The following is a 15130-nucleotide window of genomic DNA, read 5'->3' as shown; positions in this document are numbered from 1 at the left end:
TGCCAAGCTCTCTGTCCCCATACAAAAACAGTAATCATGTCTACTCAGAGGTCAGTACTCAGTTTAATGGGGCTTACCCCCAGGCAAGTGGTTAGCATTGCAACTTGGTAATACTTTTTGTGTCATAGTTTTTTTATACTTGGGGGTGGGGGAAAGTCCCAAGCATAAGATTTGTTTATAAAACAAACAATTGAACAGAAGCTGCAGATTCATTTTTAATGTTAGATTAATAATACTATAGGAACCTTATTTTAATTCTTCCAGATACATTGGTTGTGTCTGATATCATCCGCATTCAGCATGGTCATAGCCTCTTATAAGCATTATAAATTATGAAGTAGTTTGAATAGCCTGGCCCATACACAGCCATGACTGTGCCATATTTCCTTGTAGAACGTGGTTTGGCTCACAGTAGTGATAAACGAAACACCATAAATTCTGTATCCTTAACATTTTTAAAGCTTCTTGATTATAAAATGCAGTAAGCTTTTGGAATCATACTGCAACCCAACTTTTTATTTTTGTCATGTGATTTTATTTATAATCTTAAAAGAGGGATGTATGCCACATAAAATTTAATGACAGAATGCTTTTTTGGTCTGTATATACTTGTGAGGCCACAAACAAAATACAGAAGATAACTTTCCAACAATTGTATTAGGTGAGCCTCAAGCAAGGATCACAACCTGTATTTAAGCAGCTGTCTAATGTACTGTTTCAAGTAAAACTGTAGAGAAATAGCCTTCCTCCAGGAACTTCTTTTGATTCTCATGTAGGGTCTCCTGTATGGGTAATATGAATTAAGTCGTGGGTATCAGTCCAATAATCCTGTTCCATCGCACCTTGTATATAATCCAACTAGGAAGGCACTATGCATGGTTGCAGTTGCCTGTACTGGCTCTTCTACTGGCCATCGTGGGCTGTGGAAAAAGAAATCTAGGGCTACAGGACGATAATTCAGCCTATAGATCAGAACTACATTGCCATATTCATTTCAGGACCATAAAAAGGAAAGAGTGGCTGACACCGAGCAGGAGTAGGAGATGACAAGAAGCAAGAAGGCAAAATTCAGTTAAGATAATGGAACTTGAAAAAGGGAAGCACAGGACGGGTTCACAGGCTACTCTGACCATGGGCTGGTTCCATGGAAAGGCTGCCCACCTGGCCTCTTTGACTCCAAGAAGCCACCTGTGTGTATTTGCTATCTGTTTTGAGATGTGCTCATATTATGACATTTGTGGTTTTATTAAAGGAGAATTTGGTGCATGGCAGTAGTCACACACTACCAGTTCATCAAGGGCAGGGAGAAAACCTGCACAGGTTTTTTCAAGTATCCACTACATGCTTAACAGTCTTATGCAAACTGTGCGCCAAATTCTCCTTCCCTAACTTTTGTATAGGGAAGGCCTGCCTTTCATTTTATCTCTGCAAATATAAATAATTCTGTTATAGCAAAACAGCCAATTTCCTGGAAACAGACATCATTATAGTTGTTCAATATTTTAATAGCCACCTCCTATTTCTGCCCCATCAGCACAACCATCAGAAAAAAATACTGTCCTAAACGAATGTAGTTTTCAGACCTCATTTTTAAATACTTTGTATCCAGTCTTAATGCCACTGTCATTCCATTTGCTTCAGTAGTCTTTGAATCAAAATTCAAGTAGGAATAACACAGGAATAAAGAATGCCTTTAGGAGTCATGTTCAAAGGATAAACTGGGTTTCAGCTGTAATGAACTGGATGCTTGTTTTTGAGCTAAAATGGTAAAGAACTCTTAAAGCCATGTTGCTCTTAGCCAAGTTCACAGAAAAACAATGGGTTATGTGGAGAAACTTGAATTATTATTGAAGATGCCGGCTTCAGGCTTCCATGAAAATATCCACATCTAAACTGCATGCCTTTTAACCTTCAGGTAATCATACCCAGTGTTAATTAATTTTAGCTTAAACTCAGAATGCAGCTTCTGAGAACTGCTGTTTGTAACATACTGATGATTTTCAAAGGAGTCGTTTACAGCAGGAGCCAAGCTGTTTTGTCCAGGAAAAGACAATGAGAGGTATTTGCTCATTCTGCAAATATACTTTATCATCAAAAGAGCTCGCTTTCATAGCTCATAAAGGGATAAATGCAACTGGCATATTATGAAAGGAAGTAGGACAAAAGTATCTTCTTCATAGCTGACTTGCAGGGGATGTAGCCAGCTGACACACTGCATTCGGTTTGCAACAATAAGGATGGCTAAATCAATACATTTCAAATTCACTATTTCTGTTGAAGGCTTCTTATCCTGGCATTCCTAGGCATATTCACTATTGCCTATTACTCCCTGCTGCAATTAGACTTCCTTTTTTATGTGCAGAATTTATTGAAATCAGATCACAGGTGGTTTCTATTCATTTGGTCTCAAAGACCAAAGAGATTGGGGCGGGGGAACCGACCCTCATTCACTACACCATCCTAAATTCCTGCTTTCCATTGTTGGCACGTTTAGGAAAATATCGTCATAGACTTGTGTCTTGATCAAGCAAACTTCCACTTTACACCCACCGACAATCAAGACTGTCGGCATCATGAACATTTACAAAAAAAAGTAAAAGATTTGTGCCTCTTAGCTTTTCCCTCATCAGTGAGTCTTCTGGCAGATTATAAAACATATTTAATTTAACCATGAAGTAGGTGGAGATTTTCCAAGGCACAAATGATGGACAGCCAGCCAAATTACATTGAAGTGAAACAATAATGTTTTCCTGAGGATAAAATCTGGATGATATCCTTAAATCTAGTTACAAAATTAGAATATTTTAATATACCCTTCTCACCTGAAAGATCGGCAGCTTTATAAACCTGCCTTGTATCATTTGTGCCTTTGAAAGTCTTCATGAATCCAATGATTTGAAATGGGGATTTTAAGCTCAATTCCCAATTTGTTTTTACTTCTCTGACCACATCCCCTCCCACTTCTCTCCCAAAACTATGGTACAAATTTGAGGCACATGTGGTTAAGGGTGAGACTGAACGTGATCTGATCCTGCAGCTGTTTCTTGTACTGGTATGCTTCCTGGTGGTAAAGGCTGACTGCCTCCCGCAGGATGATTTTGAACATTTCCAACTGGTTGTGATGCAGCTGTAACACAAAATACGAAAAACAAAGGTTAGTTCTGTTGAACAATTACCTAGTAATCCAAATCTCAGAAAGTGTGGTTTTACATATTATAGTAGACTCAAATTTTACATGGGGGTTACATTACAGGGGGTTATGCATAAAGCTGAAATCACATATAGTCAAAACGTCCCCAAAGGTTATTAGAGCAGAACTCCACATATTTATGGTACTAGATATTTTTTTCCTTGCATAAAATCACCTTTCAGAGAACAAAGAAGGTCTGCAGTATTTGCTTGTTCATTTATGTGCAGTAAGATTTTATAGCTCCATTTTCAATGGTATTTTCAATTTCAATGATATTTTCCATTTTCAATGGCTCTCTTTTATGAAAATGCATTCCCCCCCCACATACAAAGACACACTTGCCCAAATTATATCTCTCTCTTTCATGTACAGCTGCTAAGAGATATATTTGGAGTTTGTATGAAAGGTGCCCCTATTTCATAGTAAAACATGATAGATTCTTTCATTTGAATTATCTGGCAAGGAAAGTATTTGGGTAGGGCTTCAGTTTCAGGCATCCAAGTGTTCAAACATGTTACATTCCAATCTAATGGGTTGGAAGGCTCCTTTTCTTATTTGCAGTAGAATATTAAGTGCCAAGCTATAAATTTGGTTCTGAATCACACTGAGGGCATAAATAGTTTTTCTCACAAGCAATGAACACCATCATCAATAATATGTGTGTGTGTGAGAAAGAGAATAATTAATTTACATACGTGGCTGGAATTTCAGTTCTCCACCTGGTCCCGAAGGAGGATGTCCTTGCTGTAACTTCTTCTGTTCCATTTGTTGGACAGCCTGTTGGGCAGTTACAAACGTACATGGAATGAAATGGAAAATAGGTAATCCAAGGTGTATCGGGATGTTAATTTCATGCAATAAAGCTATATATATATATATATATATATATATATATGCTTTCGTAGATTTTCACGGGTACAGGAATGCAGGTTTTGGTGTCTTCGGGTGTCTTCCCGTGTAAGAGTTGGGGTGTCTAGGCGACGTTTCGACGAGGTCTCACTCGTCATCTTCAGGCTGGTGCTTTCGGCTGAAGATGACGAGTGAGACCTCGTCGAAACGTCGCCTAGACACCCCAACTCTTACACGGGAAGACACCCGAAGACACCAAAACCTGCATATATATATATATATATATATATATATATATATATATATATATGAGAATATGAACATCCATATAGTTCTTGTGTATCACAGTAAAGTCTGCAACAAAATGCCTTCTTAAATAAACTCAGCTTTGCATAGATTCTTCTTTTCTCTGGAACAAGTCCTCCCAAATCCAATAATCTACAGTGGTGCCTCGCAAGACAAAATTAATTCGTTCCGCAAGTTTTGTCGTCTTGCGATTTTTTTCGTCTTGCGAAGCACGGTGTCGGGAAAGTTTTGGAAAAGCTTCAAAAATCACCAAAGTCTTTAAAAACCTCAAAAAAGGCTACCACACCACGTTCTATGAGTTGCTCCTTGAAGTCAAGTCGCAACTGTATTAACGGTGTTAAGAAAAAGGAAACAAACTTGCAAGACGTTCCCGTCTTGCGAAGCAAGCCCATAGGGAAAATCATCTTGCGAAGCAGCTCAAAAAACAAAAAACCCTTTCGTCTAGCGAGTTTTTTGTCTTGCGAGGCATTCGTCTTGCGAGGTACCACTGTAGTTCAGTACTGTGCAACATGCAGTAATTTTACAGTTCTTTAACACAGAATATCACCATCACTTTATACTGCTAAAAAAAATTGCACTGGCTGCCAATTAGCAACCAAGCTATTTTTAAGGTGCTGCTATTGGTACAGGTACTGGTGCATAAAGCCCTATGCAGCTTAGGACCACAATACCTAAAAGATCACTCCAACCTTTCGAGGTCTGGTATGTCTGAGCAGCAGACCCAGCTAACATGCATTCCAAAGACAGTATACTTTCAGAACAAGAAATGATAATTTGTTCTGTTCTTACTAAACAATAAATACAATGAATTCCGTATCTATAACCAAAGGAAATTTGCAGCTATTCAGATGGTACCTGCTGGAGTTCTTGTCTCTGAGCTTGAAGGTGGTCGTGTTGCCTCTGTAGTTCTTCTTTCCTTTTCTGAAGTTCTAGTGCTTGCTTGTTCAGTTCATCTTCTTGCTGGGAAATGTGACTTTCAAATTCCTTCAGATCCTCTTCAGTGAAGACCTGTTGTTGGTCCAGGGTCTTAAAAACAACAGGAATAAAACACAAACCCCTCAAAGAAGGTTCAATGTTGAAAAAATTAAGAAGCAATTCACAAACTATTCCATAGGCCCACCTTTTGAAATATGTGTGCAAGATACAATATTTTTTATGATGATCCGAAGTTTTGATAAAGAGAAGCATTTTACACTAGCTAAATTCTTACCAGAAAGGGGGGGGGGGGTAGAATAGCAAGGTTCCTCAAGCGCCCCTCCTATTCCTAACAAGTTCCTGATCTTTGTCCATGCACAATTCACACACCTTGACAGGAGCTTGACTTTGAAAAGTCACCCTGCCCATTGGAGTGATAAGGAAAATCATCAGCCTGCAGCATTACATAGCTTTTCCCCACAAGAGGGTCCATGCAGGACCTCCTGCCAGCAGAAACACTCTCCCTGAGAACCTTCTGTATCTGTGCTTCTTAAAGACAGTTGACAACATCAGACTTTCAAGAAGTGATCATTTGCTGAACAGTGCACACACAATACAGGAGCAGTATGCTCACACTTTTTGGTGCTGTATGTTTTCCTCTGCTCCTCCCCACCCCACCCCCACCTTCCTACATACATAAGCCGTGGTCCAGAAAGTGCCCCCCACTTTGTTTTAATGTATTTATGTGAGGAATTTTGGGGGGGTTGGTTGGTTTTGGGTTGCTTTGGGTTGCCTTGAGCAACATAAAGCAACTAATAAGTTTAATAAATATAATAAGAATGGAAATCTGCTTATGCATATGGATTGTATTTGTGGTAACAGCGCAATTATCTGCTCTATGCTGCTGTGCTTGAATTTCCCCACACTCTTTCTCACTTAATGTGAAGTGCAACAGAATCTTGTTTGCCAAAGAGAACTCATTCTGTGCTTATAGACAAAATAAAAAAAAATTCCTTCCAGTAGCACCTTAAAAACCAACTAAGTTAGTTCTTGGTATGAGCTTTCGTGTGCATGCACACTTCTTCAGATACTTCAGGTACTCAGATACTTCATGAAAGCTCATACCAAGAACTAACTTAGTTGGTCTTTAAGGTGCTACTGGAAGGAATTTTTTTATTTTGACTATGGCAGACCAACACGGCTACGTATCTGTAACTGTGCTTATAGAGATATTGCTGTAAGGAAGACAGCTTCCAGGCATACATGACAGTGTTACAGTTACTTAACAGTTCTCAGTTTCTTTCAGGATCTGAAAAGAAATGGCATAAACCTGACTTTATAAAAAAGATCAGTGGCATAGCGTGGGGGGTGCAGGGGGGGCCGGCCGCACCGGGCGCAACATCTGGGGGTTAGGGTTAGGGTGTGCAAATCCACGGGTTAGGGGGCGCAAATTACTTGCCTTGCCCCGGGTGCTGACAACCCACGCTACGCCACTGAAAAAGATAACACAATTCTCTCTCTGTATTTCCAATATAAATCACTGACTGCTTTGTTCAAAGAATACTGCAGTCAAAATGCCTGTGCTTATTCTATTTCAAACACCTGCACAAACATTAAGATTGTCCCATAAAGTAGCTTATGCACAGTGTCCTTGGACTCACTGTTCAGATTTTATTTTGATAAAGTTGCTAATAATTAAGCACAGACAAATACAACAAAGAAAGGGGGAGGAGAATCAAAGGCTTGAGACAAACCAACTACTTGTGGTTTGGGTCAAGATGGTGGTTGCAGCATGTTCTACTTTAAAAATGGTTGGATTACCTCCCAGCTTTCTGGCTCCAAAAACTCTTTTTTCTCTGTAGCTCTCAAGAATTCTTCCAAAGTCACTAACCGGTCCTTGTTGATGTCAACCTTTTATAAGAGATACAAGTGGATAAGCACACTTTAGGTCATCAAACTTGCATTTGTATCCAGCTTTTCAAAAGATGAATCAGCACACAGTATTTTAATGTTACAGCACAGGCAGCGCATTATTCTGAGGTGGAAATGATGGCTGAAAACAAAGTCTTCAGTGTGGCCAAATGAATTCCCCTCCTACACACTCACTCACAGCATAATCCAATGCATGTTTACTCAGAGGTAAGCCCCAATATGTTCAAAGGGCTTCTCCTATATAACACAGTTAATTTTTGAGAGTTCTTCAAAAGCTTGGATTCCTCACTGAAAATACTATACAATGTTACCAAGCAACTATGTGTATTTCCTCCAGTCCTAATTTTTTAATGTCTAAGGGTCAGAATGCATTAATGCCCACCACAAGGGACACTGCCATTGTAGTGATAACATTTTAGAATTGCTTGTCACTGTGACTGTCACCATCCTTATGTGAGATTTTCATATTCCCACTAGCAGCTGCCTGGAACAGACCAGGGATATAGACACATTAGGGTGTGAAGAGTGTGTGTGTGTGTGTGTGTGTGTGTGTGAGAGAGAGAGAGAGAGAGAGAGAGAGAGAGAGAGAGAGAGAGAGATATGAATGTGGTAACAGCAGGGTTTTGCCTACTACCATTATTTATAAAAGAGTGATGTTTTGGCCTCACCTCATTCATTACATGTTCTCTCATTCGTAGCCTTTCTTCTTCCATTTCTACCATGTCATCTTCTTCATTTTTGGGATCATAGACTTTCTCTAGCTAAAACAGAAGCAAATACATCACTGAATTTAAGGAATATGCTTGAAACAGATTATCCATCCCTGTTATTCCTTAACTATATAAATATGTCGAACAGAGTTGGCTTCTGTTTTCAAATCAAGAAATTACTGCTTCTTATGCCAATATACAATATGTATTGGTACATAATCAGTTTGAATTGAATTGAAGTCTTTTGGCTTATCCTCTTCAGACTGGACCAGTATATCAACTTTCCAAATTTTGAACTTACCAAGACATTTGGGCATTGGTCCACTCTGTATGTACAGATATATAAAACCCCCTTGCATTTCTATGCCTAGACACTGGAAATATGCATGCCAGGTAGCTAGTCCCAGCCTGAATATGAAATCAATAGCTAATTTCGTAAATGGCATCAGTTCCTGGTATGAAGTTTTTATGTTTTGCCCTTGCATCTATAGGTTTTAGCAATGGACTTTCAAAGTGTTGAAAGTAACTATCTCGTATTGCTCCCTGCTCCAGAATATATTGTTTTTCCTTGAATAATTGACCTGGGTTTTTTTAAAAAAATTATTTAGGCTTTAACATATCTTTGGTGGATACATAAATATTACCAGTGCTGCCATTTTTATATAGACAGAAGCCCTTAAATATCAACTAATTGTAAGGAAGAGTTTCTATGTAATGTGCATCACATACCTCTTTAGTAAACAGGGCTTCTAACTCCTGCTCATCCAGAAAATGATCATTATTGACATCTATAAAAAGTATAATGCATATAAATATAGAACACCAAAGCATTAGCACACTCATGCACACCAGGTCTAATTCACTTGTAGCACGCTACAATCCCAACTTGATTAATCTAACAAAATATTTTAGCACAGCACATTTATTTTTCTATTTAGCTACTGACCAGACTGTTGCTGTTCACTATTTGGTTTTGAGTTCTATTAGCAAAAAAAATCTAGAGGCATTGACAATTCTGCTCTTCAGGCTTCCATTCTCTTATAATGAAATTGGAAACCAAAACATAGCTCAAAATAAAATCTTAATACATAAATAGCCTTGAATATATTCAAAATTCATACATTGCCTGTCTTTACCCTTCTCCCCTTGATAAGATCCCACTTAGCCACACACATATTGAATCATGTTTATCTGCATTAAATTATGGCAGCTTGACTTTTAATAATTAACTTTTGAAGCAAGGGCTTGTTAAACAAGGGTGTGAACATCCATGACCTTTGTAAGATTTCAGAGCCTAACTGCTGTTTAGAAATTGTTGGTGCTATTTAACTTAGAAAGGAATTAACTATCTGTCTCAGATACTATTCTTTATATGTATCTGCTTCAGAACTGTCCAGCCCTGCACATTTGTCACAACACTATAATGTTGATAAAGTCACTTTGCCACACACAGCCATTGCCCAGCTCTAGGGTGTAATAGCAGGGATAAATAGAGAAGAGATATGAGGAGGGGTTAACTCTCAGTCCCATTTCCTGATATTTTACAGGTTCTTTAGTCCCAGTGGCTGGAGGGCAGGTGGGACAACCTTGCCCAGACTTACTTCCTAACAATAAAAGCAAAAGCGGGTTTTACTTTGCAGAGCATAGCCTTTTAAGCTCTGGCCCATTTGCCCAGATCTGAATATTGATTCTTTAACGGTTTTGGAAATTCTGCTTATTTCAACTTTAAAGAACCTTCAAAAGACTGAGTAATCTGTCCAGTAGGACGTGTATAATTTCCAGACTAGTTTTCAAGTGATTGAAAGGGTGATTGCCATGAGTTTTAAAAATACAAGGCAAGCTGAAAATGAATCTAAGTTGTAGTCCTTCTTCAAAACATTATTATTCTCTTCCTCAGTATGGACTCCAGACTGTTGAGGTAAATAGTGCCAGAATGAAAATAAGTGCAACAAGCCCACCAGTTATGGAAATTGTTGTGTTACAAGGACCTATACACATGTAAATAAACTCCAGTACAAAAGGGACACTCCAATGTGAAAATGCTGAATTAGAACTCAACTGTCTGATAAATTGTATCACCTCAGCCCTGATCGGCATAATGGGATTTTATCCTACTACCGATGTTAATTTACTTGAGATTCTTTGTTGTCACATGATGAAGGTATTGCTCCAGAGAAGGCAATCCCAAGAGTATCACTTAAGTTGCTTAATTTTTTACAGGAAAAAATTATGCTCCTTACCATGCAACTTGAAAAAAGTCTTTGGATCGAAATCATTGGGGTCCAGTCCATCTGCCTCCTCCCACACCTCTTTCAACTGGTCTTTACTTCCCTGTAAGTTGATCAGAAAAAGCAATAATGCAAATGATTAGATAGACATTTCTTGCAACCACATTGTGCCAAATAAATCCATATTACCTTTCTAAGAAAAGCTTCAAAATCTAGTTATTTCCCCCACCCACCCACCCACACACTGAAAAGCACACATCTATCATCCATTAATGTCAACATCTTCAGTAGGAATTCCTAAATTGTCAGCAGAGGTGATAACAAAAATGAAACAATATGTTGCACATGGTCAAGAACCATTTGGATCATTCTACAATGCCACTCTTATTAACAGATGGGCTTAACATAAGGGGAGGTAGAACTTGGTCAGGTTCTATTCCCCATAGAAGAAGCTGTCTTGAAAGCTGTAACTCAAACATGTATTAGAAAAGTTTTCAAAGGAAGCAAAGATCTCAGTCCCTTCTCATAAATGTTGATAAAATAAGAAATGGCTGGAAAGGACGCATATAAAATGATATTTCAGTTCAGTAAAGTCCTGCCAGTTCAATAACCAAACCAAATTTAAGTGCATCTATAAAGCATATCCCACTACTTTTATTTATTTTCCTTTTAATGCATAACGCCTGAATACACCTTCACTATATGGTAGACACAAACCATGTGCTTACAGGATGGTTAACTTTGGGGTGATTACTGTGCTTTTTCTTCAGTTCTTCATACTTAGCTTCCTCTTGTCGTCTCTTTTCTTCATCCAGTGTTTTTAAATATTCTCTTCTTTCATGTTCTTTCATCATCTCATATTTCTTAAACTCTTCATGACGAGTCTTGTCATAGTTTTCTAAGTCACTTGTGGCCTACAAATTAAAAATCAATTAAGAATACTGTGTTTTTTGACCACTGCAATATGAAGCACAAAATACTTCTTTTATCCCAGCTTTGTGTGTGTCCCAGCAGTGGGCCTGAGGTCATGCTGAACAGCTGATATACCGTATTTTTTGCACTATAAGACTCACTTTTTCCCTCCTAAAAAAGTAAGGGGAAATGTGTGTGCATCTTATGGAGCAAATGCAGGCTGCGCAGCTATCCCAGAAGCCAGAACAGCAAGAGGGATTGCTGCTTTCATTGTGCAGCGATCCCTCTTGCTGTTCTGGCTTCTGAGATTCAGAATATTTTTTTCTTGTTTTCCTGCTCCAAAAACTAGGTGCATCTTGTGGTCTGGTGCATCTTATAGAGCGAAAAATACGGTACTTCACACTCTTTCCTTCCAATTTACTTATGAAAGGAAAGCGTACATGAAGTGGTTTAAAATCTGTCACTAACAATTGAAGAACCACATCAACTCAAACAATAACATATGCAACACAGAAAATCCAGGGAGTTAAGCAATGGTAAAATTATAAGCGAGGCAGAGTCGCAAAGCTGATTCCACAATTTTGTGGGCCTCTTGTACAACAGTCAACTAGTGTGCCCCCAACCCGAAATGTAAAGATATAGCCAAAAAGAAATAAAACTTCAAAGTTATCACACCCTGACCACCAGTACCATCGACCAGGCACTGCCTTTAAATGAGGACAGGGAGCTAAGCTGCCCAACACATTCTTTTTTGAAATGAACTGCCACCACTACATCAATGAAGAAGCTATTAGTTTTGTCTTTTCCCCTTGACATTTGAGTGGGCCCCTGCAAAGCTGGGAGTCTCTGGTGGCTTCCTGGCCATCTAGTGCTCAGGGTTGGACAAGCTGATCCTGACTCTGTGAGTACTATAGCACACCGGAGCCAGTGGCGTCGCAAGGGGGGGCAGGGTGGTGGTGCACCCCGGGTGCCATGTCTGGGGAGGTGACAGGAAGGCACCCCATAGGATGTTCACCCTGCCGCCCCCCAGGTGTGGCGGCGCACTGCCGCAGCCACATGTGAAGGATCCTCCATTCACAGCTGCAGCCGGAAGCAGAGGATCCCGCCACTGTCTGTATGGCACCTGAGCAGCACCGGCGGCAAACCGCTACATACAACGCATGCACGGTGTCAGACGCATGCGCTGTACATAGTGGTTTGCCGCCGGTGCCGCTCGAGCTTCATACGGATGGTGGTGGGATCCCTCCGTCGCCACTACAGCCGCAAGCAGAAGATCCCTCTGCCGCCGCTGCAAGCAGAGGATCCTGCCAATGTTCGTACGGTGCTCGGGCGCCGCCGGCAGCAAACCACTACGTACAACGCATGCGTGGTGTCGCACGTATGTGCTGTATGTAGCGGTGCCGCACATGCGCCGCCCTACATAGTGACGGCACACATGCGTCATACACAGCAATGCCATGCATGCATCGTTTGTAGTGGCGCAACGCGTGCGCAGCCAGCGGTTTGCCCCACCCTGGGTGTCAGTTAGCCTTCGTTCGCCCCTGGCCCCTGACCGGAGGTTAAAACCCTTTATTTGAATGAATTTTTGCACTGCTTGAAAAACAACACACACTCTCAGGTAAACTGCTTAAGAACTGTGAAATGTTTCACTTAATGAGCGGCATACCTTTACGGAATGCCTCTGCTGTATCAGAATTACCTTAAGTGTACAGTACAAAGCAATTCAATATACAATTGCCATCAGCCCCAGCCAGCATAGCCAAGTGTCAGGTGTGTTGAGAGTTGTAGTTCAGAACATCTGCTGGGGACCAAGTTGGAAGAAGGCTGGGCAAGGTGCAAGGTATTTATATATATGCATTTAATTTCACCATACCAGCTCCAGACTGATAAAGCTGAGGAATCAAAAAGTTGGACCTCTTAAGGATTCCATCCCAGAATGCTCTCAGATCTTACTGTGGCTTATTGTCCATCTGGGCATAGCTGGGGCCTCCGCCACAGCAGAACCATCCCCACCAGTGGCTCCTGTAACTGTCTATCATCTTAACCCACCCATCCTGCAAGTCATTAACATTGGAGGGATCGCTACTGGTCCATTATTTCTCCTCCCAACCAATCAACAACAGGAGGAGGGAGCTGGTAAGCCCAAGGCTTGCTTAGGCTCATTCCTACTTGCTAATGTTGTACAACCAAACTATGGTTTAGCATAACCTGAAAATGCAGCTGTCTATGCCAGTAGTGCCATTCTGACTATGCTTCTGTCCATTTTTCTACAGTGGTTCTCACAGTCATTCTTCAAGAGCAAACTCAGTCCCATTTCCTCAATTCTCTATTTGCTTAAGGAAAGTGTGCTAACAATGAGTCACAAAGTCTCCCGGTGGAAATCTCACTCAGCTATGAACTCACTAGGGGGAGCTAAGAATTCACTATACTCAAGTCTCAACCTTGCCATCTGCAACTTCATAATAATAATGTGGTACTAGTTATTTTTAAAGGGTTGTTGCTAACAATTATCAAGATGACTTATTTGCCACACTTTGAACACTCTAAAGTATTATAACATTAATAAGTATTTACAGTGGTACCTCGGGTTACAAATGCTTTGGGTTACGAACACTTCGGGTTACAAACTCCGTTAACCCGGAAGTATTTTCTCGGGTTGAGAACTTTGCCTCAGGATGAGAATGGAAATCGCGCGCCAGCAGCACAGCGGCGGCAGAAGACACCATTAGCGAAAGTGCACCTCAGATTAATAACAGCTTTGGGTTAAGAAGGGACGTCCAGAATTAATTAAGTTCGTAACCCGAGGTACCACTGTATCTGTAAGGCTTTCCCTTCTCTGACAGTTGTCCTTCCCAATTATTTAGTTAAGCAAAAGGGCCTATTTGGTGTTTTTGTATCTGCAATACTGTTACCCTTCCCAAGGCTTCAGGAGAGGATGGATTGCAAATCTAAACATACTTTTCAATTTCAAAAACAGAGCAAGCGGCTTTAATTGGCTGATTCTTTAGCTCAGGGATGGGGACCCGGTGGTCTCTCCAACTGTTACTCATTGGAGCTGCAGTCCAATAACATCTGGAGCGTCACAGGTTCTCCATCCCTGCTTTTGATCTATGGAGACCAATTTTGATCACGTTAGGAAACACCTGCTTATATTTTGAGACTATTTTGATTCCATCAAGTTTAATGTGGAAAAAAGAGAGAATGAAAAATGCCCTTTTCGAAGATGGTGTTGCAGCTTTTGTTTATTTATTTGTAAGTTTCATTTATTTTTTGCTACTTCAAAAGAACTTATCTTCAGGTTTTGGCAAAATGCAAATCAGTCTAAACCTAAAGCAGTTAACTAGTTAAAAGACAGGTGATTAATCAATGCAAAACTAGTTAAAATCTTTTGTACATATCATTTGTACATATACAAATACACTTACATAAAATTGCTAAAGGAATCAGAGAAGAAAATTTGCCAGTATTAGCTGGCAAAGGTCAAAAGAGCTCTCAATTTAAAGGCTCTGTAAAAACCTTCAAAGATTGCTTATGTTGGCTTGGGGGTGCAAGTCGCATGAGGCACTATGAGAAAAATGAGCAGACTGTTTTCAAATGCACATAAATGTCTCCTGTGGCACAATATTACATTACCGAGCCAAATGAGATTCTCAGACTATGACTCTTGAGGTAACTATGAAAGTTATTCAAAATGGAGGCAGGGGGAGGGAGAAAAAGTGGATTCCACTAAAGAAAAATACAGCAGTAGCAGCAAGCAAGCATCTGGAAAATATTTGCTCAACACTTACAGCTTTGATTAGCATGTCTAAATCTTTAGCTTCAAAAGTGTGAGGGTTGTCGTGGTTCAGGTGCTCAAATTGTTTGAGAAGGAACTGATGGTCTATGCCAGAATCTAAAAACAACCCGTACAAAGACAGAAATGATTTAACTACATATATCAATATATATTGGACAACAGGTTAAGTTTCCTGGCACTGCATGAGGGAAGAAACATATTTTAAAAACACATTTATATGTTGAGAGATTACACTATAATTTTAATAGGCAGAAACTAAAATGCATACTATAACAGACATACACTACAACTA

General features: G+C 40.0%; 1 protein-coding gene across 1 annotated transcript in view; it reads right to left on the bottom strand.

Annotated features, from left to right (window-relative positions):
* Positions 1-512: 512 nt before the first annotated feature.
* Positions 513-15130, bottom strand: part of NUCB2 (nucleobindin 2) — a 31896-nt gene continuing 17278 nt past the window's right edge. Inside the window, exons 5-13 of the mRNA XM_083488598.1 lie at positions 14831-14934; positions 10859-11044; positions 10143-10233; positions 8632-8690; positions 7861-7953; positions 7082-7171; positions 5201-5371; positions 3886-3967; positions 513-3127 (exon numbers count right to left, since the gene is read on the bottom strand). Coding sequence (XP_083344724.1) covers positions 3003-3127; positions 3886-3967; positions 5201-5371; positions 7082-7171; positions 7861-7953; positions 8632-8690; positions 10143-10233; positions 10859-11044; positions 14831-14934 — 1001 coding nt within the window. The 3' untranslated portion in view covers positions 513-3002. The remainder of the gene's footprint in view (positions 3128-3885; positions 3968-5200; positions 5372-7081; positions 7172-7860; positions 7954-8631; positions 8691-10142; positions 10234-10858; positions 11045-14830; positions 14935-15130) is intronic.

The sequence above is a fragment of the Podarcis liolepis genome, assembly GCF_965112155.1.
Source record: "Podarcis liolepis genome assembly, chromosome: 1".
NCBI classification, from domain to species: Eukaryota; Metazoa; Chordata; class Lepidosauria; order Squamata; family Lacertidae; genus Podarcis; species Podarcis liolepis.
Note: the sequence above shows the minus strand (reverse complement) of the source record. Positions and strands in the feature narration are given on the sequence as shown.